Genomic DNA, 27,453 nt, shown 5'->3' with positions numbered 1-27,453 from the left:
CTCGTATATGCCGAACAGGCCCTTCATGACGACCTCCAGGGGAAAGTACTGCCGCAACTTCTCCTGGTCCACCTTGTAGTGGCGCTCCTCCACCAAATTCTTGTAGAAGGCCACGTCCCAGGCGTGCAGCTCGCCATCGAAGGGGATCCCATGTCGCTTGCACTGGCGAGAAAAGGGGGAGGGTAGAAGGAAAGAGGAGGAGAACTCGGGACGTGTTTAAACTAATTGCTTAAACTGAGTCGTCATATTCACTGAACACATCACTACTGCTACTGTGACAACATTTTTTTTTGCTACATAGTATCATGCAGAAGCTAATGTCATTAGTGTAATGTGCTGGTGCTACTGCCTTCCACTCTACCGCCAAACAACTGTGAAAGAGCAGGCCATGGTAGTACGAGTTTAGAAGGAGGTGGCCGTCAGCCTGGACAGTGGCCATGATGGGCCACACCCTTCCCTTGCCTGCTGCCATGGTTCCACAACATGGCAAACAAATGCCAATGGGAATGCACCCACACTGGTCGCTTACAGCAGCGAGTAAACTCAAACTTTACACGAACAAGTGTACCACCAGTCACGTTCATGACACTATGTGGCAGCCAACAAATGACAGTAGTGACATGACACTTATGACTTTAACATAAATTAAATAAAATTTAAAGAAGACACCATGCGTAGCATGCTAATTTACTATAATATACTTCCTTTAACAAACAAGTTTTGATTTGGTAGATACATCGCAACGTTGTACTACAGTGGCTCGCTCAGTTCTTGCAATCGCTGCGACTGCCCCAATGCAAGCTCAGCGACAAAAACTGTGCGTACCTGCTCTTCGTCATTTTTTTTTAAACATTATCATAATTAGCCTTATCACTACAGAATGTTAGAAAATTCGCCTGTGTGTCAAGACATCATGGTGATATTGATGACACCAGGCCTGGCATTTCGAGACTAACTTTACCATAAAACTAGGACATTTCCTGCTTCCCAACCTTCGAGTCATCCTTTTATGTGTGAGCAGCGCGTAGTGAAGACTGTACACGAACAACGTACTCCTTTAAATGCAAAATGCGACCACATGCTGGTAACAATAAACCTTCGCTTGTGACAAAGACGTAACTCTCGTGCAGTTTGCAAACGACCCACCTCCTCTTCCTTCAGTTCAAGCAGCACCTTCTTCTCCTTTGCCCACAGGGGCTGCAGCTTGTCAGCCAGTTCGCTGAGGAAGCGCCACACGTTGGCAGACGATCGTGCCATCAACAACTCTGTGATGTAGTCGGAGTGCGTCGGGTAGCCCAGAAGCTGTGCTTTCTGCAATGACACATGGAAGAAGTCAAGGATGGTGAGGATAAAACGCTGTCTTGCCTTGCCAGCTAAGTCGAGGGTCAACTGAGGATTTGCACAGACAGCAAAAACAGCGATTTCGCTTGCTCCCTTGGAATTATAACCAAATAATTACTGACCGGCGTCCGCATTTCTTGGGTTATGTAACTTGACAACTGACACAGGAAAGACGGATTAAGGGCCGTTATCAACTGAACTTTCATTTTAGAGATTCGTACATTTGCTGTACCGTGCGCATAATGACATATGGGTATATTGGCATACGCATATATTGACAATATAATGGAATGACAACCAAATCATGACAATCCAAAACGGTCATCTCGGTTGAGTACAATGTGATGGAACTCACTGACACACTGTACCCTACTTACCATGAAATATGCCTTCAATAGCTCAGACTACAACATTCTTGCTTCTGGTTAAATAAAGGTTCACTTTAGAATAGCGCTTGCCCTATCTATTTTTCTCTATGCCAGTTGTCATGATGACACGTTCATCATGACATAAACATCCATGTGATACACCGACTAGCCCAACAAGACTCTCTCCTGCAGCTATATGGTGGGTTATGGCTACGACTAGCTACAGCTATGGCGGGAAACTTCTGAATCCCTACATTTAGCAAGGTCAGCCCAGTAAGAAGCTCCTCCAGGCCATGAATATATCAATGTCACTTGCAAAAAATAACATTACGGTCTGATGACATTTACGAGATGTTATGATGGGGCATTATACATCAAGTAAGCACAGCATTCAGAATCACAGGAAGCTTCATTTGCATATAAAAAAAAATTAACCTTCACTTTATCTTCTAATATTCAACTTTGCACCACAGAATTATTGAAATAGAGCTTTGAAGGAACATTTTAGAAATTTATATTGATTTAGTGTTGCTCCTTAGTGGCTCTTTAATATGCATGTAAATGTAAGTACTCAATCAACATAGATATTGCATTCCACTCCCGTCAGGATGCGTCAGGACACTTAATCCAAACAATCTGCCCAAGCTGTGAAATTTAAAATCAGTAAAAGTTCCACTGACACAACTGTGGGAGGGGGGCGGGGTTGTAGGCACGCATTACTTTAAGGCTTGCCTCGAACAGACGCCTCTTGTGGAATGCACATGCATTTTATTAAGGATGCTTTAGCTCTAGATGCCAGCAGCAGCACCAGAAAACTTGGAACAGCCGAGACTAAAAAACGGCCAGTTGTTTTTTATATCACAGCGACTCGGCGACATTGCTGTTGCTGATTTCGCCTGCTTCTGGAACAAGGCTGTATGAACTTGCTTGAAGCAAGTGCCATCCCTCTTGCACCCTTTCACCAACAGAAAACTTCCAATAGTATGGTTCAGAGACTGATGAGTGAAGCTTTTCACGAACAGCATTTCTGGTAAGTCTTGACACAACATTCACAAAATTGTAAATGACCCTGAATCCGTAAAGCTTATGGAAAATTAGGGAGACTTCAAAGGTACGCATCTCTTGTGGCTTATTATCAACAAACGCAGGTTGCAGGGGGAAAAGATTGAACGCATTGGAAGCAAGGCGTATTGAGCAAAGGCCCCCGAACCAAAAAAACATATCCAGCACCCTCTACAGCAGAAGCAAAAAAAAAAAAAAAAATTCGCTTTAAAGGCTAACTGCAAAGAAATTTACCTGTGGCTAAATGGCCGATAAATAAGTACTACGTGTGATTGAAGCAATCTTGGCAAAAACTGCAGTAACTCTTTAATTGTCTCATTACCAGCCAGTAAATAGCACCTAAGCAGATGACGTTTCGCTAAACATGCATCCAGCACGTTACCCTCAAGATTCTCGGCGCACCGCAGGCACTGCCTGACCTCGGAGGTCATGCCGAGGAACTGTGCTGTTTCTCAATGTTCTGGGTTCTTCATAATTTCCGATGAGCAGTAATGACAACATTTTATTGCTAGCTTTCTTGCTATGCGTCCCAATAGCGTTTGTAACTAATGTTCTAACTTACTGTATTTTTGTTTGTTTGCTGTAACCAGTCCTCTTTGTAATGCCTTTGGCTCTGAGAGCATATTAAGCTAATAAATATTACAAATGTCAATGTTTCTATGGATAATTTGCCCCATCTACACTATTTGAAATTAGGCTTCTTACATGGTCCGAAATTTCATTGCAATGAGCCTTTAAAGTGCGTCAAGGTTAAGTAGAACAGTTACTGGATGTTACGGTAAAACAAAAAAGAACTACAGCTGTAATTACATACCTTGTGTCTCAGAAAAATGGCCTTCTCAAGTAGCAGCACGTTATCAGGTACACACCTGGAAACACAATTAACACAAGTGTACGTGTTGGGCATTATCTTCTTTTTCAACACGATTAATCCCATGAGCACGTGCCAACTCAATGACTGTCCAACTTCACAAGGTAGAGGGTAAAGGTATGGTCACCAAGTTACAAGTTTTCTCCACAGTTATTCATGAGCTAAGATTATGTGACTATCAACTTTCATAATCTGCACAATCAAGGGCACTGGAGTTAAATGCTATCCTCGCGAAACTCCTCGTGGAAGGTACTGCCAAAGAGAATTCTTTAAATATGTCTACTGGAGCCCCGTACTGGCTGAAGGCTTGATGCAACATAATGGGAATCAGCGAACGACCGTAATACCCCAGTCACATGAGCATGACAAAGGTCCTTTGAAGTTAAGGAGCATTGAGCTTTGAAAGGCACATTAGTTCAAGGGATATGTGTTGGTGCTACATGGTCTCCACATGGTCTCCGTTAAAGCTTTTAACAGGAACCGCAACGTATCCTTAGCATTGCCATCGCTTCGAAAGTAATAAAAAAATATGGCCCAAATGTATCTTATAATAAATTTGTCATATTGTTTTCAGCAATATTTATTTTTCCTAATACATAGAGACACCAATACGAAATGCACGCGTAGTAAAGGCATTACTTTACCAAATACAGATGTATTTATTGTAATCATGGCCACCATGTGTACCGCTTCGTACACCGCATGTTGGCGTCAATTATTCGTTGTTGCCCTTGCTTCAGCTACTTTGTTTCATTCCTTATGGCTAGGCAGCGGTAGGTACGCGTAAACGCGGTTAAATAAAGAATTACAAAACTAAAGTGACGAGGGAAGAAGACATGCAGAATAAAGCCGAGGAGACTGGGATGTGGGAATCGCACATGGAACCCGTGTTGTGTCGATGTTGCAGCTGACAACAGGCCGTGCCGGCGCTGCTGTACTGGCGCGTTCATGATGGAGATTGTGGGTGTGCCGAAAGTGTTTAGTACTTTAGTAATAGTATTCAGTACTTATAAGCTTGTTCTCAAGAGGTAAAAATTTCATATTTTTTTCGTTTTTTTTCTTTGCTGCTAGGCTCGAGAGTATTCCCTTGAGGTTTCAAAGGGCGATAGCGCGCTCCTTTGACTCAAGGCTCCCTTCCAGTAGGGCTCCTTTGCTGTGCCTGTGTGACAGTGCGCGTTCTCCCTTGAAGTAAAGGATCTTTGGTTCAAAGGACTTTGAAAGTGCCCATGTGACTGGGGTATAACTGTTCCAGCCAATGGGTACTCTCTATATATAACAGTGCTCCGCTTCCTCACTTTCTGGGCTGAGATAATGTTTGTTTGTTTGTTTGTTTATTGACAAAACAACGCTCAAGAGCGGTTTGTCTTGGTGCCATGGCAAAAGGCAGCACTAAAAGCCACCTGACTAGGCCTTTGACACCAGACATCACGCGCAGTAGACAACATGAGCGCAACATGCTTCAAAACACACTGCAAAATATCATAAATATGCAAATTAAAATGCACGTACAGAGTATCAAACATGATAAAGCAATATAAGGAAGAATAACAGAATTAGTCATCGAGACATTCATCATCAACATGACACATAACTATTAAGGCCAATCGACTACAATTGGATTGAAGAGAACAAAACAAATGTGCGCCAAATTTACAACTGTTGGTTGAAATACATTTTAGTTAGTTTTCTGAAAGCAAGCGAAGAGGGAAAACTCTCCACTGTACCTAAAAATGATGGATAACAATTCAGAAGGTTCTGAATTTGCCATTTTAGATATTGCATACTGTATCTAGTTCTCATTGTAATCTTTATGAAGTTTTTGTTTCTGAAATAATATGGTGTCCTCATATTTGTATATGTATGGAAGAACAGCTCACGATTTGCTTTTAATTTGAGAAAAATCTATTCCAACAAACGCAGTTTATACAACATTTCCATATGAAGTATCCAGTTCTCAGCAAAGTATGGGGATGTATGATCACGACTAGATATATTTTGAATGAATCGTATACTTTTCTTCTGCATTATGTATAGTCGTTCAAAATTATACTTTGATGTAACCCCCCAAACTAGTAGACAATATTGTACACGGGAATGTACTGTACTAAAATAACGTTGTTGTCTTAATCTTATTGGTAACAACGTCCGATATCTATTTAGCATTCAAATTGATTTAGCAATGATACCTTTTATAAAATTCATGTGACTTGTCCATCGAAGATTTTCAGGAAATAGTACTCCTAAAAACTTGTACTCTGAAGTCTGCTCTAATGGACATGATTTAAACGTTATAGAGCTATCAAGGTGAACTGGTTTATTAATAGATTAGAAGATAATGTACTTGGTTTTTCTAACATTCAATAAGAGTTTATTTGCATCTAACCAGCAGGACAAATCTTGAAGCCATAAATTAATAGTACGTGTGAGAGAGGAAAGGTTATCACATGTGAAAAAAACATTTGTATCACCTGCGCAGAGGACAATGTCTGTGGTCAGGGGGATGTTGACAATGTTGTTTAAATACAGCAAGAATATTGTTGGTGCTAACATAGATCCTTGCGGAACTCCATAATTTATGAATTCAGTATCCGACTGCACATTACTAATTACAACGAACTGAGTACGGTTAGTCACGTAACTACGCAGTAACTTGAGTAGAAGCCATCTCATCCACAATACAGTAACTTTGCAAACAGTATGGGATGTTTAATAGAATCGAAGGCTTTGTTAAAATCTAAGAAAATACCTATTGTGTTCAGTTGATTTTCTATATTAATTACAATTTTTTCTCTGACGTTTAATAATGCTGGCTCAGTCGATTTGCCTTGCTAAAATCCATACTGATATTCGGATATTAGTTTGTGCTTATAGAAATGCTGAGAAATTCGAGGATTTATAACTTTCTCTGCAATGTTGGAAAATAGCAGAAGTACTGATATTGGTCTGTAGTTAGAAATACAGTCAAGAGGACCACCTTTACGCAGGATTGAAATGCCAGCAACTTTCGTTTTATCCGGAAATATTCCTGTCAACAAAATAGTATTCATTAAGCGGCAAACTACGCTGGATAGCAAATCTGAGACCACTTTAATTGGGGCTGCTTTAATGCTATCGAAACCACACGAAACATTACTTTTAAGGCTGTTAATTATACCAGCAATTTCAACTTGGGTAACCGGGTAAAGAAATAAACGTTGTGACGAACTGTGTTCTATATATGTTTCAAAATTCTCACAGATGGTCCCTTCCGACACTCCAAAAGTCAAAAAGTGGTGGTTAAACTCATTAGCGAGAGCCTTACCAGTTAATCTCTGCCCATTTATCTTTGTATGCAATGATTTCATTCCGGTTCTTTTTCTTTTCATGTTTTGTCAGTGCTGTGAGCGGAGAACTGCCTATGTTATCACCACAATTGGCCTGCTGCGAGTGGTGGGTGATAAGAAAGTCATAAAATAGGTCAAAAGAAATCGTCCATCATATCGGCCCTGTGTGCAGGGCTGATATCCAATCGAAGGCGCTGCCCATTTCAGCACAATCCAGGACAAGTGTCGAGGTAAAGCAAGTTATCGTGTTGCGTACACATAGACCAAGCCCACACAGAGATGGAAAGATACCGAGGCAGACACTCACGCACCTGGATTCGTAAGCAAAGTTGACTTTCTTGCGAGTCGCTGGGTCAACAGCCATCTTCATGATGGGCAACACATGTGGGTGCTTCAGCGTCACCTTGCGTTTGCCAGACTCAGCCTAGGAGGAAGGAACCACGCAACCACAGCACAACATGCCATTACACATGGTCGAAACTACGCCTTGATTCCACAAAGCCATGCAACTCAAGGTATCTCCCAAAGACATCATGAGCATGGCACCTCTCCATTTGTAGGATAGCAAACTGGACAAACTTGAATTAACCTCCCTGCCTTTCCTACCTCTGTTCTCCTTCTATCCTTTTGTGAATCGGCCTTCTGCATTCCCATGCTAAGATCTCTGGCATGCTATTTATTCCTACACCTTGTACTTCGTTCACATGGCTCCTTTTCAATGGATATACACTTACTACAAGGTTCTCAAACTTTATAAAACTACCTTAAGTATTGCTACTACATACTGCCACCACCTCCAGTACGTCCCAAGGCATTACTGTTACCGAAGCTATCTCTACTTCGAATACTATTGCTCTTACTATCCTTTCCAATACTTCGAAAAGCATAAAAACTACAACTGCCCCCTGCTACTGCTACTACTACTACCGCTGTTATGACTAGCTCCAGGATTTCCTAACCCATCGGTGCTACAAATGAAACTATGACTACTACTACTACTGTTATTATTTTAACGCACCATCTCGAGGCTCTTGATAAAGTCCTCGGGTGTGCCCCGCAGCTCCTCTTCGGTGAACTCAAGCACAGTGTTCTCCTCATTGCAATTCTTGCTGTACTTGACTTCGAGTTCACTTATCTCATTCTTGAGCTGCTTCACCTGCTCCTGCACTTCTGCCGCCAGGTGGAGACCTGCAACATCCAAGCAGTGCCTTGTGACCCCCTTCCAACCTTCTCTACTGTGGTTTTACTGATATCTATGACGATGGACAGCCCAGCTAACCTAAACTAAGCTAAAATGAACTAGTAGGCGATCGGCGATAGCTTGTTCAAGGCGGCTTTATTGCTAACCTGCTCCATTGCGGCTACGTGCACCTTTGTGCGGCTTTTTTATTCCCACGAAAACTTGTCTGAAAGTTGATTGGTCAGTGCAACTCGGTATGAAACTAAACCATGTTCGCAGCCAGTTACCATCAGAGCCAGCCTAGCCAGTGTCATTTTCATCTCAAGATGGCGTCCATGGATGGCAACAAGTTCTTGGCGTATAGCATGACGACAACGATGCAAACACTTTCAATCTGGTTACGAAAGCACATTCAAACAATAGGTTATCTTAAGAGTTCATGTGCTGGCAACAAGACTCATCACGAGTTCTTAGCCTTCCGGAGAATTGCATGAGTTGCAAGACAAACTACAGTTGAACCTTGCAATAACGAGATTGGCGGGGTACACGAAAAAATTCACTTTCGTGAGAACTTCCTTGTTGGGAAAAGAAACAGCACAGATAGGTAATGCATCGCAGAACAAAACTCTACTGTCAAAATTTCGTTAGCCTACTTTGCAAGCTTTGCTCGAGGATGTGGAAACGCATTGCTGACAGTACAAAGTGCGTCGCATGTGTCGACCAGCAGTGGCAGCACTGCCGTAGCGCAGTATTCTCGGTCAAATCCTTTCGGAGATGCGATCACTTTTGTGAGATTTTGTGCAACTCGGTACTGTATGCAGAGCAACAGCACATGCAGCAGCATTTCCGGTAAATTTTGTTGATGCAAGATTGCAGTACTGCGACATTTCGGTGCCGAGAGGTTCGAAATGCATTGAATCCTATGGGCGTTCACTGGGGATACGAAAATGTTTCGCTGTCGTGAGAATTTCATTGTTGCAGGATTTCATTATTGCGGGTTTCGACTATAGCGAAGTGGTAAGTCTAAGTGTGTACTGCGTGTATGACACAGTACGTATTCCTTAATTACACACACGTGCACCTGCCTTCTCCTATCACATTACGAGCACCGATATGACTTATAAGTGTACTGGCAGGCCTTCAGGGATAATTCAGACGTGCCTGTGGTGATTTGAGCCCTTGGAGGCAGTAAAAGGCATGCATTCGTTTTTTTTTTCGGACTGCCCGATTTTTTTAATGTTTTCGTGGCCCCTAGGGAGTTCGAAAAATCGGACATTGACTTATATCCTTCTCCCTCAGTGTAGGGTAGTGAACCAGATGTTTTTGTCGTTAACATCATTCCCATGACAAACATAACTGTGAGTTGGACTTGCGACATACACATCAAGGAAAGGAACCATAAGCGACCCGTCCCAACAGTGCTTGCTCACCCGGTCCACGTGAAGCGATGCCCGATACAACTGAAGTTAAATCGCTGTTGGGACTTTCTGCTAGAAATAGCAAAATACAAACAGCAACACGCCTTAGGCTGGCAACAACCAGCTTAAATTCTTCAATCTAGGTTGCTTGTTGAATCAGAATGACAGCAACAAAAATGTGCAGCTTACACTGTCAGCTGTACGGCTGCAAGTAAGAAAGAGCGCTCATGCGGTCATTTGTGCTTTTGGGAGTAGAAACATAGTTGGTCTGGTTCGCCTTCACACCAATGCTAGCCATCAAGTGACCCAATGTACTGTATTTACTTGTGCAAGGCCTACACTTTTTCTCAGATTTTTTTTACAGGGTGCAGTGTTTACAAGAGGAAATGCTTATGGGTAGTCACCAAAGCTTTGAATTGCACTTAACAGATATGAACATTTTTATTCGGTCATCTTTATATCTTCCACTGCCTGAGGCTGCCTGATTGGCACCTTCCCAGAACTGGTTGTCCTCTATGCCATCTCATAATGGTAGAAATTCTCCTCACCTTGAAGCTTTTAACAATGGTCTCCAACAAAACAGCACACCACATGTTCAACATTCACGTGCACACTTTTTTGCAGCAATGCCCTGTTCATGCACTCGAAAGCACAATGCAGCTAAACAATGTGTTGCAGTACGGCCGTTACTGCTAAACTCCTTCCTTACTGCAAGAAATGTGCTCACTGTCGGTGCAACATTTTACCTTGTTACGTTTCGCCTACGACGCGCGGTAAAGCCGGCGCGAATGCAACGTATGCCGGAGCTTCGTTCAAAGCGGCGGACATTTTGGCCCGTTCGGAGCGGCCGCGACGCATCCCCGCCGAGCGCGTCCCGGCATGTTCAGTGCCACGTGTCTTTGTGTGTGCGTGTGTGTCTGTGTGCCCACGCTTGTCAAAGCGCGGCAGCCGGGGAGAGGAGCTCCCCAAGTGTGAAGCGAGGAGGTCTGACCGGCGCCGGCCCGGCTGATGCGTCACTACACTCGTCTCTACATGTCTCAGTCCGTCCGTGCCTCGCTGTCACGTGGTGTCATCTCGTGACCTTCCTTCTTGCCCGCGACGCCAAGAGTATAAAAGCAGCTGCTCCCGGACGCCAAAAGAGAGGCTCCGATTTCTTCTGTTGAGTAACGTGCTCTCCCGTCTCTCTACTTCGGTCGACCTGACCGCCCGCTCTTTGCGATGCTAGAATAAACAAGTTGTTCTGTTAGCAGTCGACTCATGCTTTGCCAGGACCTTCGGATGCTTCCAGTGGTGCCCCAGGCCGCCAGGCCAACGCTACCCTTGGGGCTTGCGACCCATTTGCAACAACGGGCGCCAGCGGTCCGATTATATAACGGGTGTCAGCACTGAGGTTCCAACAGCTGGTGGCAGCGCTGAGATTCCAACAGCCGGTGCCATCGGTGAGGTTTCAATAGCTGGTTGCCAGCGGTGAGATCGCGACAACGGAGGCCAGCAGCGAAGATATGCGGTTGACTGTATGCTGAGCAGCACAACGACCATTCGGGAGCAGTGCAACGAGCCCTGTGTGATGACTGGTTGCCTGCAGCGGAACGACTGCGCTGAATTCTTGGCTGCGAGGTTTGGTGAGTGCGGGACTTTCTTCTTCCGAGTTTTGCCAGGCTTTTGTTAGTGTCAGAAACAGAGCTGGTAATTGTGGTTGTCGTTGCTGCCGGGTTAGTTTGCGGCAAGACAATAATAGGCAGTAGAGAAAGCAGCATTCAGAGCAGCCATGGATTTGAAGTCGTTGCGCAAACCGAAATTGTTGGAGCTTGCAAGAGAGTTGGGTCTGGATGTCTCAGACAAACTCAGAAAACCAGAACTGCTAAGGGCTATTCTTGAGTTAGGAGCTGAGGATGACGAGCAGTCGGAATGCCTTGAGACCATTGAGGAGAGGGAGACGGCAAAAAGACATGAGCTTGAACGAAAAGAACAAAAAGAGAAAGATGAGCTTGAACGAAAAGAACGAAAAGAGAAAGAAAAAGAAGAGCGCGATCACGCTTTGGAAATGAAGCGTCTCGAGGTAGAGATGGAACGCGCTCGTAATGGAAGTCAGGCACACGGTGCAGGAGAACGAGTATTGTTTAAAATTACTGACCTGATGCGGCTGTTTAAGCTTGGAGAGGACATTGGTTTGTTCCTGGTTAACTTTGAGCGAACGTGCGAGAAGCAGGGGTTCTCTCGGGAAACGTGGCCACAGCGCTTGCTCACTTTGTTACCCGGCGAGGCGGCCGACGTAGTCGCTCGCTTGGATAGAGAGGAGGCAGAGGATTTCGACAAAGTGAAATCGAGTATGCTAAAAAAGTACAGGCTGTCAGCGGAGGCGTTCCGTCGGAAGTTTCGAGAAAATGAGAAAGTCAAAAGTGAGTCCTATACAGAGTTTGCCTACAGGCTAATGTCAAACATGCAGGAGTGGCTCAAAGAAGAGAAAGCGTTTGGTGACCACGAGAAAGTTCTGCAGTGTTTCGGGCTAGAACAGTCTTATAGTCGGTTACCTGAGAACGTGCGCTACTGGGTCTTGGATAGGCCAGACGTTAGTACGGTGGCTAGAGCCGCTGAGCTAGCCGAAGAGTTTGTGACGCGTCGGGCTCGCGGAGCTAAGGACGGTCAAAAAGGTGAATTTGGCTCTAAGTTCGAGAGGCCAAAGTTCACGCCCATGAGAGCAAAGGGGGAGTCACGTAGTGCGGATGCGAGTGAAAGCAGTCCGACCGAACGTAAGGAGACGGCGGCAGCCGAAGCCGAACGCAGAAAGCGGTTCGAGACGAGGCGAGTGCGCGTGTGTTATACGTGCCAGAAGCCGGTTCACTTTTCGGCGCAGTGTACGGAAACAAAAACAAAAGTAGTGTTTTTGTCATTATGCAGCACTGACGAGAACATGAAGCTTCTCGAGCCTTACATGCGAGACCTCCTCGTGAACGGGAAAGAGTGCCGAGTGCTTCGCGATTCCGCAGCTACGATGGATGTAGTTCACCCCTCTTACGTAGAACCCGATATGTTCACGGGCGAGTGCGCATGGATCAAGCAAGCCGTGGAAGCTCACAGCGTGTGTCTGCCCGTAGCAAAGGTGCTTATTGAAGGACCTTTCGGAGCACTTGAGACGGAGGCGGCAGTGTCATCTATGCTGCCCCCCCAGTACCCGTACCTATTTTCGAACAGGTCCGATCAGCTCCTGCGCGAAATTGGGCTTTTGTTTGGTGAGGCTAGCGTTCAGGCCTTAACCAGATCGAAGGTTCGGGAGCTCGCTGCAAAGGCGGTAGTTGCGGGGCCGACGTTGTCGAACGATGAGAAAGGGTCAGAGGCGCAGCAAGCTGATATTCAGAGCACGCCCGAACTGAATCAAATTGAGCCTGTAGCGTTAAAGGCACCAGATACTGGAGAGGAAATTCCCGATGCAGGAAAGTTAGAAGAGCTATCTGCAGATTTGCTCATCACGCCTACATCAGACGGACTTAATAGGTTGCTAAAAGTCAGCCGGTCGGCTTTGATAGCCGAGCAAAAGAAGGATGGCAGCCTAGAAAACATACGCTGCATTGTCAAGGAAGGTATCGCCAAGAAAAATGCTCGCTTTGTGGAAAGAAGTGGGGTCCTGTACCGGAAGTATCTAGACCGCAGGGGAGTGGAGTTCGATCAGCTGATCGTGCCTCAATGCTATCGTCAGGATATGTTGCGCTTGTCGCATGGGGGTTCGTGGTCCGGACACCTAGGAGTTAAGAAAACTAAGGACCGTCTCTTGCAAGAGTACTATTGGCCAGGGTGTTTTCGGGACGCAGACCACTTTGTGAAGACATGTGACACCTGTCAGCGGGTGGGCAAACCAGGGGACAAATCGAGGGCGCCGTTGAAGTTGGTACCTATCATTACGGAGCCTTTTAGCAGCTCGTTATTGATACAGTGGGACCTCTGCCGGTAACAGCCACGGGGTACAGACACATTTTGACTGTGATCTGCCCAGCGACAAAGTTCCCTGAAGCAGTGCCGCTTAAAGAACTCACCTCAGTTGAGATAGTCAATGCACTACTGTCCATATTTGCGCGAGTTGGTTTTCCTGCGGAAATCCAGTCAGATCAGGGCACAGTGTTTACTAGCGCTTTGACGACAGCCTTTCTCGAAAGGTGCGGGGTAAAGCTGTTACACAACTCAGTGTGCCACCCACAGTCGAATTCCGTTGAGAAGCTCCACTCCGTCATGAAGCGCGTGTTGAGAGCATTGTGGTTTGAACAACAAACTGACTGGGAGCTGTTTCTGCCTGGGGTGATGTTTGCATTGAGGAGCGCGCCGCATGCAGCTACGGGGTTTTCGCCAGCCGAGCTAGTGTACGGTCTCTCGCTGCGATCTCCGCTTCGCATGCTTCGAGACGGATCACTGCCCTCTCCAATGGCTGCAGACTATCTCTTTCACAAATGGCCGCCTCCTGCGCTGGAGCCTCGCTTTGCAACAACATTCTTTTGAGGTGCGTTACAAAAAGGGGAGTCTCAACGGTAACGCCGATGGCTTAAGTCGAAGCCTCTAACGTGGGAATCAGCCTCAAAATTGTTTGTTATTGATGTTTTTCTTCCTGAGGCAGGATTTTTAACATATTGCTTTTGTGTAGTGTTTCAAAGTGATGATGTGCTTTCTAGTGCAATTTTCCGATTTGTGGACGCGTTCTGAGTGCTGCTATAGACTACTGTTAGGAACTAGGCAGTAGTATAAAAGGGGAAAGAGCCTGGCATGGCTTAGTGAGGGTTGTGCCGTGCTTGCTGACTGAGCGGCTGAGTTTCGGCGCAGTTCTAACGCTTGCTGGGAAAGAGAACAAAAATGGCAACTCTCCTGAAGTCACTTTGCAGTGTCCTGTGTGAACCTGAACGTGAGAACGAGGCCTTCTCGGTGCGCTGCGCTCAAGAAACGCTGAGGGACGACCGACTTCGGTTATGAGCATCATCGAGCGACATCCCTCCAGACAGCGGATGCAGTCCCCTGACCATCGGGATCTCCCTCCCCCGGCGGGGCGGTCTGTTACGTTTCGCCTACGACGCGCGGTAAAGCCGGCGCGAATGCAACGCACGCCTGAGCTTCGTTCAAAGCGGCGGACATTTTGGCCCGTTCGGAGCGGCCGCGACGCATCCCCGCCGAGCGCATCGCGGCATGTTCAGTGCCACGTGTCTTTGTGTGTGCGTGTGTGTGTGTGCCCACGCTTGTCAAAGCGCGGCAGCCGGGGAGGGGAGCTCCCCAAGTGTGAAGCGAGGAGATCTGACCGGCGCCGGCCCGGCTGATGCGTCACTACACTCGTCTCTACATGTCTCAGTCCGTCCGTGCCTCGCTGTCACGTGGTGTCGTCCCGTGACCTTCCTTCTTGCCCGCGACGCCAAGAGTATAAAAGCAGCTGCTCCCGGACGCCAAAAGAGAGGCTCCGATTTCTTCTGTTGAGTAACGTGCTCTCCCGTCTCTCTACTTCGGTCGACCTGACCGCCCGCTCTTTGCGATGCTAGAATAAACAAGTTGTTCTGTTAGCAGTCGACTCATGCTTTGCCAGGACCTTCGGACGCTTCCAGTGGTGCCCCAGGCCGCCAGGCCAACGCTACCCTTGGGGCTTGCGACCCATTTGCAACAACGGGCGCCAGCGGTCCGATTGCAATAACGGGTGTCAGCACTGAGGTTCCAACAGCTGGTGGCAGCGCTGAGATTCCAACAGCCGGTGCCATCGGTGAGGTTTCAATAACTTGAAGACACGGTAGTCACAACATATGCCGCGAGACATAATATTATAGCCTGACCACTGGTGTTTCGAATGGGTGTAAAGCTGTAATAATTACCCAGACCACTTTTGAGAATTTGCTAGGCATAATTTGGTGGAAGATTGCTAGGCATAACGTTAAGAGACAAAGAGAGCAGGTGGGTCAGTGAGCAAACGGGTATCGGCAATATTCTAATTGACATCAAGAGAAAAAAAATGGAGCTGGGCAGGTCATGTAATGCGCCGGTTAGATAACCGTTGGACCATTAAGGTTACAGAATGGATACCAAAAGAGGGGAAACACAGTCGAGGATGGCAGAAGACTAGGTGGAGCGATAAAATTAGGAAATTTGCAGGCGCTAGTTGGAATCGGTTGGTGCAGGACAGGGGTAATTGGAGATCACAGGGAGAGGCTTTCGCCCTGCAGTGGACATAAAACAGGCTGGTGATGATGATGAGTATAAGTACCGTATTTACTCACATAATGATCGCACTTTCTTGTGCAAAAGATTAACGGAAATTCCGGGGTGCAATGATTACACGGGTTAAATTTCCCGCGAGAAGAAAAAACTTTTTTATCCCGAGTTTGCTGCGGGATGACAAAAGGTCAACAAATAGGCGGCTGCCGCTGTGTGTAGTGCGGGACACTAAAAAAAAAATGGCGGCCCGCCGAGCAAGCCGAACGCACCGAACTTGATTTTTTTTTCTTCTCGCGAGTACATTACGTGCATTGAAACAGTTTCTTCCATATCAGTAATGAATAATATTGTTAATATCGGCAAGTTTGCGGCAATAACCTAGCCATGTCCACTTTGAGGGGACAAAAACAGATGGGCGCGCCTAGCTGCCAGTGACATAGAAACACATGGCCGGCCTGCTGCGGAAACTGCCGCATCTGTCTTCACTACTATCCTAATACGGCACTTTTCTGCTAAGGGTGGGCGAATATCCTAGGTGTGTTACAAGTGACGGCGTATGCATAGGGTACACTTCTAACGTATCAATGTAAACGTGGCTACTATCGTTTCCGCTCGCGATTTGTTGCGTGCCCACAAGTGCAGATAAGAATCGAAAGGCGCCTTTTTTGTTGTTGTTGACCACAATCATTATAAGCCTACACATAATAAAGGCAAGTTTGGTTGTACCTCTTTTTGTCATGGAGGTGCGGAAAGTGATGAAGGTAATGAAATGGGGCATCTACTTAAGAATGTTTGATGTATGCAGACCACTTAGTTTGTCTTGAAGAGCCGTTCGTGTAGCATTCGACAGATGGTAAGCGCGATCATTATTAACTAGACTTGGCACACGACACATCGCTGCGGCAAGTTCGGGGTGCCATCATTATGCGAGTGCAATCATTAGGCGAGCAAATACGGTAATGAGAGTAAAAAAAAAATCTGAAATATACAAAATATGCACATGGCTCCTAGTTCTCGGCCTTTATAGGTCAGACCATGCAAAAATATTAGTCGAACACAGTCATCAAAATAATACACTCGTGAGCATCTACCGTTGTTTGAGACCTTGTTAAAACAGCCTGGACGATGTATCGAAAAATTTGACAACCTGAGAGAAGCTTCTGTGTCTTCACTGCTGCTATCATTGAAAAGTTGTGCTGCAGAGTTGACTAAAGCACAAACTTTGCATTGTCTTATTGAGGAAGTGCTAGGAGTACTGGAGTCTAGTTTCAGCAGTACTTCCAGTTGAAGTTTTATTTTTTCCAGACTCCCATATCAGCCAAAAATTGGCGAATCTGACAAATAGCTAAATTTCAGTCATCCTTTCAGGCGGTGCATGATGCTGCTTGTGGAAGAATTCCAACGGAAATTCTTAAGAACATGTAGAAATACTGTCAATCAGATTGATCAATTTCTAAAGGACTGGTAAGGAAAGCGTTAAGCACACTGGATCTGTTGCATGATTCTAGGATATGGCGACGATGACGATAACAATGCCATTGTCGGCAATACAGTAACTAGTGCCATCAAGTAGCGGTTTGAAAAATTAAACAGCACTTGCGTACACATGATGCTTAATGAAATTTATTTTCCAAATATCCGTACTCTGAAGTGGCGGTACGAGCCTTAGACGAGGGCAGGCCTTATGGTGGTAAATCTGCTACCTCTTCTATATTATGTGACCAATTCATCCACAATCATGTTGGTCACGCGATTCCAGCTTTAACCTCTTTGCCCTTCCTCTCTCTCAACCCTTCTTTAGAATAGGCAGTGACTTGTGACATAAGAGTATTGCAATTACTATTGCCCCTCTCGACATTACTCACCGTCCCTCTTGCGGAGTTTGATGAGCTTGTCAAGGAAGCGTTTCCTCTCGGGCGACAGGCAGCTTGTGTCCTTCTTTTCCAGCACAAGCAGCTTCTCAAAGATGTCAGTCCGCATGCTGATTAGGAGATAAAGAACACGAGAACATGGAGGAAATGAGGAACGTGCTCAGGCTAGAAGCACGAGCTTACCCAATTACAGCGGGACGAATAAACTATCAGAAGAAGGAATAAATAAAGCTTCATGCACAAGCAATAGCAGCCGTCTTCTTGAGTGCTTCTGTTCAGGTGTAGGCCAAATTAAGAGACTCCTTCTACAGCACAAGCTGTGCAATGTTGGAGCATTCAAAACTCATCTGCTTGGCCTCTTTATTCACAGTGGTGCCTTCTGCATGCAACTCCGAAACCTCATCTGCGCAGTGATGCAGGTTAATAGGAGGCATGCGAAACACTGGATGAGGGCTTTTCCACACTATCAGGTTTCTTTACACAAGTTGGCTGACCTTCCGCTTACGGCACAGTTTAGCGGAGGGTAAACTAGCAAATAGGGAGGATGCGGTAAGGAAGGACAAGACTGTCGCTAGGACAGCGGCATCAGATTGTGTGCTGCTGGTTCATTTCCACTTCTAGGGCGACATCTATCATCTTCCATGGTTCAAAACTAGATGCGTGGGGAAGTGCAGTTGAAGAATTTTGCATACCCTCTACAAACCCAGGCACATACGGTGTATTTAGGAGCGCAGTTACACACTCCTTGCTTGTTTCTCATTATTTTTCTTTAATGACTTCGTCTGCTCGCACAATATATACTTGCAGTACTTACAAGCAGCTCAATTTGTAGAGAATATTCCCAGCTTTACATTTGCAAGTATTCCCCATGTAATGGAAGGACTAGAACAGAAGAACTAGAAATAACAGAACTAGAAAAAATTGAAATTTTGTGTAATTTCTTTTTTAATTTGAACTTTACCCTTCACTGCAATGAGTTGTATGCAACACTGCAAACACATACTGAGGTAAAACACTGGAGTCTGCTACTGACTGACAACTCACTCGATCTCAATTTCAAACTCGTTGAGCTTGGCAGAGACATCGGCACTGGCGTCACGAAGTTCCTTCCTGGCTGAGACATACATCGGCAAGTCGAGGTAGAGCCTCTCATTGGCAAATATGCGCTGGCCCTCGGCAATTTCCTGCACAGTCAGAAAAACAAGCTTACAGCACACAATGACACACAAAAAACAGAGTGCAATGATTGCACCATGAAAACATGATTAGCACCCGCCTCAGCGAATTAATGGTATGCACGCCAGGTCATTCAACATTTTCATGATTTCATGTGTGGCTGCATTTCGATGAGCACAAGATGGTTTAAGAATCTTAGGGCATGAAAACTAATCAGAAGCCTTCCAGACAGCATCTCTCATAGCCCAAGTGTAGCTTTGGGATGTTAACCCCCATGAATCAAACCCGGTTCCATGTGTCAAATTGATGCATGCTTTACAATTTGTCATCTGCTATAGATAAAACAAAGAACCTGATAAATGCATACGTATACAACTGTTTTGCTTTTCTACTCCTCATGCCCATTAATTAAATGTTATTTTTTGTATGAAGATCATACTTGAGCACAAAATCAAAACATGAAAAGCATTTCTAAAGATGAAAAAGTATTTTGTCATATCAAAACTGAAATTTGATTTTGTCAAGGATTGACCTGTTATGCCTAATTCGGATCTATGCTTCAGAGAAGTTGTGCCTGCTGTACCAAGACATAAGAAGTACGCTCCTGCAAGACTGATGTAAACTGTTTATAGCTGTTTATAACTGGCACAATGCATGTGCACCACGATTGATAAGAAGCATTAGAAATTCCGTTTTAATCTTTAGAGGGATTAGGAGTCCCCCCCTCCGTATTTGCAACATGCTAACAGTTCCGAGGTCCACGTACAACAACATAGAGTGGAAAAGGTAATTCTTGCATGCATTTGAATCTGGACCTTATAATCAAGCCATCAACATTAGAAATATGTACTACCACCGCAGCACCTTAGCATCAAGCCTTCAAATAACTTCAACATTAGAAATATGTACTATCGCAGTAATGGAATTTCCTAAAGGTTCAGTGGAACAGGCAGGTGTTCTGTGCGGCTTTCAATAAACCAGTTTTACTGAAAATAACCTGCACATCACACAATAGGATTGGAAATTACTAACTCCAACACATTTTGAATACATTGGACGACTTTACATTAACTTTGTGACGTCACTGTATCTCTGCTGTATTTCTAACCAGCGATCTGCCAACGTGTCGCACGAATACGCGAGGAAACTCAGGCGCCACACAAATGTAACACAACGACCAGGGCGCATCTGTAGCAACCAGTTTGGTGGCATCAATCACAGGGGAGACGACTTCTACAGTTTCGCAACTGATCTAATTGTACAGGCGTAATTAGCAGTTTGAGGACATACGGCAAACCGGTGTAGCCAAGGTATGCCTGAAAAAGCACACACGTTCACTAGAGAAACATAACTCAGCAGTAATACTGTGGCGTACAGCATTCAAAAGCGAAAGGCAAAAACTGCTACAGCACCTTTTGTGCTGCGAGAGCAATGCTAACGAACATTTGACCTGTGATTTCGTCTGCAATGTGCGAAGCTTCACGAATGCCCAATCGCGATGGGCTGCTGAAACCCACGGTCATCGCACATCCGCCTCTTGGTACGTATGCTATGCCGTAGCACTGCAGTCGATAACAGCCTATAGTGATCGTGCAATAAATCTCGCGTTCTTCAACCTGGTTTTCATCGCTGGTTCGACAGCTCTTCTGAGGTCGTTTTGCTCGCACTCAGGGGCGTAGCCAGGGGGGGGGCTTATGGGGCTTCAGCCCCCCCCCCCCCCCGAAATTTTTTCGTGCTGTCCATGCACCACCGACCAAAGCGACCCCCGGCGCCTGAAATCACTCTGGATTTTGTCTAGAATGTCTTTTTGACGCTCGAAAAGACATTTAACCGCGAAGATTGCAAACTCGGGCTGGATTTCGTGGCAACGCCCATACATCGGGAGTCGCATAACGCCAAGTAGTCCCATCCGAGCACAAAGTTTCAAGGGCGCTTTGATGGTGAGTGGGCTCGCCGCGGCATCTCACTGAGGCTAGGGAATCTATGGAGCGCATGGATATCAATTGCGAAACTTTATGGGTATAAATTTCATAAGCTCTTGATGTGAAAGGTGCATTGACATTTCCAAAGTTGTGCTTTAGATTTTCAATTGCGGAACTTAAATTTGTGGGTTTAATGTTGTTATAAACATTTGACGCCAAAGGTCTATTGACTTTTCTAAATTCTTACATCGGAACATACGAGACAAGCCAAATCAACACACTAGCAGACGAGTTGACAAGGCAAGCAGCGAGGTCCAATGAGACGAAGCGTTGGGGTGGTTCACTTGTGCCGTCACGTCACATAAAAAATATCAACATTTCTTTTGACCTACGCCAGAACATCCATGTCAAGACACTAAAGCCAGCCAAAGTAACTACGTTCTTATTTATTTTTTCTACTTTGACTTTTATTCGCAAGGACACATTGAGCCTCTTCAATTTTTTTTTTTCGTTCTCACTACCCTACCCGCGGGCTGCCAGAGCCAGCCAGAGCGCATACGTTATTCTCGTATGGCCCCGAGCACCGTGCGGTGCACTTCGGTGCGCGTTCGGTTTGCTCTGGCCGAGTGGATTTTCACCTGACAGAGTTTTGGACGCTTTCTGGCTAGCAGACGAGAAAAAAAAAAAACAATGGCCACTCGCCGCCATCACTGTGGGGACTCGAAGGATTGCACCGCATTCCTTGAGCGGAACCTTTCCGGAAAGCCTTGTTTCGCCGCTGTAGGATACTGAGCAGTATGCGTATGGTTCTCAGTGGACCAAGCGTCTCAAGTTTTCTTCAGTATTCCTTCCGTAGCCCCATTAGCTGCCCGAAGTAGGCATTCGATTCTGGCCAACATACTTTCCTATGCGTTTTTTTTTTTTTTTTCATTTCGGTGCCTCCGCCTCACAGAAAAAAAAATACATTGTTGCGGCGCAGCGAATTGTCGCATGGTGAAAGGTCGATTTTGATACTTCTTTTGCGGAAAGTAACGGGCGACGGGACGCTTCAGTTGCCGGATACTTTTATTATATTATGCGAAAGCAATTATATGGACACTCCAGGCGCATTCCTGCCATCGCCCTTATGTTTCGTATAAAGTCCAAGGGTGATAACATCGTGACCACGCACTGCATGCTGTATGCGCGAGTGAAAGCGTAGGAGGGGAGGTTGAATAGGTGAGCCGACGATGGTGGCTCAGTCTTGTGTGTGCAAAGGAGAAAAGCGGGGAGCAACCGCGCCGCCTTCCGTCGCGCGCAATACATCGGGGGGAGTGGATGGAATGGGGGCGGAATCTAGGATTCTGTGAATCTATGATTGTACAACATGTTTATTTGCCTTGTTTGACGCACTATATACAGTTACTTCTTCTTACATACATAGACTCATTGGAGACTTATACGTATACTTAAATATCTTGTTGCGAGGTTTTGTGTATACATGCAGTGAACTTTGTTTCCAGTGACACTTTTTTGTCCTTTATCAAGCCGTATTTTCGCATTTGCATATTCCATTGTATCTTTGCATTTCTAATGTACGGGGGCGAGTCAAATGGAAGTGAGCCTACTCTAACCACGCAATAATGGTTCGGTTCATTATCTGCGAGGCATGCGCGTAGGAGAACGGCATGTCTCATTTACAAAAGTGACACGCAGGTGTGAAGATAATGTTCTTTAATGCTCTCATACACTGGGTTGAATATGGTTGCATCACATAATGGACACTTCAAAAGTTGAACAGCTCGGTGTCGCGAAGCTTTTGACAGCTGAAGGTGTTTCCAAAACAGAAATTAATCGCCATATGACTGCCGTGTACGTTGGACACTGCATTTCATTGACCACTGTGAAGCGTTGGAGCAAACGGTTCAAAGGACGTTGCAAAGACATTCCAAGACCGGGCCAAAACGATCGTGCAATCACCCCCCACACAATTTTAAAGGTTTATGAGCTGCTTAAACAAGAACGGAGGATAAGCATCGATGAACTGGCAGACAGTCTGAACATCAGTCACGGTTCGGTTCACGCCAAAATTCATGAGCTTCTCGGTTATCGGCTCTTTGGTGCGCAATGGATCACCAAGATTTTTATCCATCGCGAGAAGACGGAGAAGTTTCGCGCTGCCTTGACTCATTTGATCGGGTATCATAATGAGCATGACGACTTCTTGTTTGCAACTGTGATCGGGGACGAACCTTGGTGCCACTACTACGAGCCTGAAACACGACGGCAAAGCTTACGGTGGAAACATTCGAATTTACCACGCCCAAATAACGTAAAGGCCATCATTTCCGCTGGAAAGGTGTTGTTGACTTTTTTTTCTCGATCAACAGGGTCCATTACTGATAGAATTTGTTAAATCTTGAGAGGCTATCAATTGTTTCCGATATTGTGAAACGCCAGAACGGCAGCGTGTCGCAAGAACGAACAGCAAGAACGAACAACGTCGAAAATTGACGAATGGGGTCATCTTGTTCCACGACAATGCCTGTCCCCACGTCGCTTATGTGGTTAATACAAAACTGGCAAAGTTGAAGTGGGAAACGGTGCAACATCCGCCATACAGCTCACACCTGTCACCTTGCGACTTTTACATTTTGGGGCAACCGAAAAAACAGCTCAAGGGAACCAGATACAGACTTTTTGAAGCAGCAACCCAAGGAGTTTTATAAGACGGGAATCACGCAACTCGTTAGTCAATAGGACAAATGTCTAAATTCTCATGAAGACTACTTTTAAATAAAGTACCCCGTTGTTGGCTCATTCATTTGACTTGCCCTCATATATCTTGCAGAACTCCTGCTTTTTATACGTGCTCTCTGTCGCAACTATAACTTCGGTGCAATTACTCACGATACACGACAAGGGACAGCTACTCCTGCGTAATACATTGGAACAAACGACAGCGTCATTGAGATTTTTCACTGGCCATTGCATATATACAAAAATGTAAGCACGGTTCTTGAATGACAAAGTTTCATTAACATATTTGTCCTCAACTTGTTCAGTTCATTGCCTTTTAATTTTTCATATCAGCGGCATGCACTGCTTTCCTGGTTTCGAACTGATATAGTTCTAAAGTTCGTGTGATATTTTCTTTACTTAATAAATAGATAAAAAACATGGAAGCATTGACGTCAGCTATGTTGGGCCAATTTTTGGCACATACGAGTATAATATTTTATGAAAAAATACAATATTTTACTTGTATTTAGAGTGCGTAGCTTTAAAGAATTCGTTTGCAGCATCTTTGGCAATTACAATGGAGTTATTATTCATGTATTTGATCCCTCGATAAATTGTTTAGGAGAAAGCTTTAGCTCGGGCCCAATCCGACGCGGCCTATTCAAATACTTGTAAAACGCAGAAACGCTGTTCTGAGATAATCCTGCAAATCGCTTTTATTGAAATTGGTTGCATTTGAGAGAGAAAGTTAAATTCTAGTGTCTGTTGCAAACAGAACTTCGATTTAGGGCCTGAATTTTGTTTAAAATATTTTGGAAAATTCGAAAGTTTGAAAAAATAGAAGCACGACGTTTACAAACTAATAGCTATGCATGAAGAACAGATGTTGTGGTTGTGTAAATGGCATTTATTATAACAGTCAAAGCGGACAAGTTTGCTATGACAATTTGTATCTTACATGAATTGGTTACGTTGTGTACAAGGGTTCTTCAAAAGCCGTATTTCCACAATACTAAATTTTTGGGGGATTCATGTGTAACATATCTATTTTGTCCGCTGTAGATGTACTATTAGATGCAGTTCACATAATTGTGATATCATTTTTCATTGTTGAGTCACGGAGTTTTAAGCTTGATAGTTTCGTTTTCTGAAAATCTTCAGTTTTGGCCAATTTTTAATAAATAATTGACCACCTAAATGAAAGATTCGAAGCCAGTAGTCACTAGAATGAAACTTTTTCTTTTAAATGCAATAAACCTCCTCAAATTTGGTGAAGTGGTTGCAGGGAAAAACGAATTCCCCTTCTACATGTACTTAAATGGGAGCACCCGAGCTAAAGCTTGCGCTTAAGGAGGAGGCTGAGCCGCAACGTGCAGCTACATATATATATATATATATATATATATATATATATATATATATATATATATATATATATATATATATATATATATATATATATTGGGCCAGTGGCGTAACCCCCCCCCCCCCCCGAACAAAATTTCTGGCTACGCCACTGCTCGCACTCACCTCAAGCACAGACTCGAAGGTGATCTCGTCACCCTGCAACGCGCCAACCTTGTCGCATGATTTGCGGCACTCGTCCATGATCTTGGACGCCCTGGCGTGCAGGTCCTCGGGAGTAATGTCGAAGTCCCATGCTCTCAGTATCCCGGGGGCGGTGCCGTTCTCCGCGTCCATGCTGAAGACTTGCTCCCGACGGTGTCGGGCGAGGTTCAAGGTAAGCGACGAGTCGCAGTAGCACCTCGTCGGCACGAGAACGGGCTGCTGTGCCGACCGGACTCCGGCGAAACAAGCTCTTGCTACGCCGGCGACGCTCAACGATGTCCTGCTGGTCGCGGGTCGCAGTGTGGCGAGCCTCGAGATAGCAATAAGCATAGATGGCCCTCCTCCTCGTTCACTTTGCTATCCGCTTCGAAACTCCAATCGAAAGCCAAGAGAGGGCAATAGACGAGCGGCGGATGTGAAAATCACAGCAGGAGGTGAGATGGCAAATCCGCCGGTCGACGACCAACAACGCTAATGGTGTCGTGCGCAAAGCGGGGCCATGTGCGTTACCAGCGATTCTTGTCGACTAGCAAACGTGCTCTAGCTAGTATCGGTTTTGGTTCCAGTAATGACAGCAATGTTTGCAAAATGGTGGCCACGATGTAAACGGCTTCAGCTCGTTCCAAATTAGAGTACACTCTATCCCAAACACTCGCTGAGTTGCAATACGGCACAAGTATGGCTGTCGAGATTTGTTTTCATTCACCAAGTTACGGTCGCTAATTAAGCTGTTCCTTCGTGCTTTTCATGCGTTAGCGTGTTTAGGGTACTTCACTCACTTTACGGGGTCACCTACTTATATTCTGTGTATGCTTGTATATATCTATGTTTGTATCTAACCGTTTTCCCGCCTACATTGTAGCTCGTGGTCGAATGGGTAGCGCTCCGGGCCGCTGTGCTAATGTAACAGGGTTTGCATAAAGCCCCTACGTACTGCTACCCCTCTCTGCTGATGGAGGAGCTTTGGGTTCCAATCGACCATCAGAACTGTCGAAGTAATGCAGGAACAAAATGAGTATTTCAAGCTTTGTTTTCGGCTTCACGGCGGAAGCCTACAAGAAAACACCATTTTTGCCTTGAAGTCTGTGTTTTAGTGTTTCGCGCAGTCTATTTATGGACATTTTCATCTTTTATGCAACAACCAGCGACAGTTTCCTTGCCGCGGGCCATTCTATATGTTTTTATGGCACACAAGTCCTCCAGCAGTTTTTGCTTTTCTTTTTGGAGCGCCGCTCTTCGGCGCCCATTCCTGCGTTGAGCGTCGGCGTCCCTCGGCGTAACCGAGCGAACTAGTACAACGAAGGATGAAAGAATGAACGCGGAGAGCAGCAGGGGGATGAAAGACGGCGAGAGCGAAGAGCGCGAGGAGGAAAGCGGAGGAGGAGGGGGCAGCGGTAACCATGAGGCTGAAAGAGGAGGAGGGTACGGCGAGAGCGCGAGAAGCGTTGTGCCGCGCGAGACGCGTTCTGCGGCGACGATCTCTACGAGCTGGAGCCGGAGTAGCGCGCGTCGTCTGTTCACCGATGAAGCCATCCATAAGACATGCAGGAAGTGCGTCCGCCGATGCCGTACATGGAAACAAAGCGCTGCATGAGCGGAGGTCTGTCTGCGGCGGCTGCTGTGAATCGCGTCCACGATCAGTCACCCACACGCTGCCTCTCGCGATATACCGATTAGCGAGGAAGTCGCGCCACACTTCGCTCCGTTTGCAACGAGCCGCACGAGACATTGTCCGCACCAGCCAATATATCGCGAAATGAAAACAGGTACAGAGCTGCGCTCAAATTTCGCATTATAGTGTACCGTAATCACCGACGATTTTTCCCCTTTATTTCACCATGTCCAGCTGATCCTTTTTAGAGCGCAGCTCTTTGGCGTCCGTTCCTGGGTTTCGCGTCGTCGTCGGCGTCGTCGTCGGCGTTGTCGTCGGCCTCGTAACCAGCTCGCCGACGAATCTGCTCCGCCGCCGCGCATGCGCGCTGTCGGCTCTCCGGGCGAGGGAGGATGATGGAAGGGAGGAGAGACTGTGGAGGAGGGCTAGCTACACAAATGGCTCTTTGGCGTCCGTTCCTGGGTTTCGCGTCGGCGTTGTCGTCGGCCTCGTAACCAGCTCCGCCCCCCTTTCATCCCCCCAGCGCTAGCAGCGACCGACTGATACCGCTTTCGTGAGTCCGCTACCGCACTCACGAAAGACGTCGTGCACTTCCTGCAACTCGCATTAACCGTCCATCGATCCACACCGATGTTAGTAGTGGGGGACTTTAATGTTGACATAAAGACAAACAGCAATTTCCTAACACTTATGCGGGAGAACATCCCGTTCCTCTCGCTCGTAACGCGTCCCACGGCTGTGACAACCTCGCGAGGCACTTGTATAGATCTCGTCTTTGAGAATCAAGCATTGGTGTACCAAGTCGAACATATATCAGTCTATTTCTCCGACCACAAAGCTTCCTTCATGAC

General features: G+C 45.7%; 1 protein-coding gene across 1 annotated transcript; it reads right to left on the bottom strand.

Moving 5' to 3' along the window:
* LOC139053564 (thimet oligopeptidase-like) lies at positions 1–25,636 on the bottom strand (the record flags this gene model as incomplete). Its single annotated transcript, XM_070530494.1, has 8 exons — positions 24,952–25,636; positions 18,647–18,786; positions 17,597–17,712; positions 7,984–8,153; positions 7,277–7,389; positions 3,586–3,640; positions 1,147–1,311; positions 1–162 (listed from the first exon to the last, which is right to left on the bottom strand). Coding segments are annotated over exons 1-8 (1,290 nt in total), but the record flags the coding sequence as incomplete, so codon positions are not given.
* Positions 25,637–27,453: the final 1,817 nt, after the last annotated feature.

The sequence above is a fragment of the Dermacentor albipictus genome, unplaced genomic scaffold (genome assembly GCF_038994185.2).
Source record: "Dermacentor albipictus isolate Rhodes 1998 colony unplaced genomic scaffold, USDA_Dalb.pri_finalv2 scaffold_153, whole genome shotgun sequence".
Classification (NCBI taxonomy): Eukaryota; Metazoa; Arthropoda; class Arachnida; order Ixodida; family Ixodidae; genus Dermacentor; species Dermacentor albipictus.
The sequence above is the reverse complement of the archived record's forward strand: the minus strand, read 5'-3'. Positions and strand labels throughout refer to the sequence as shown.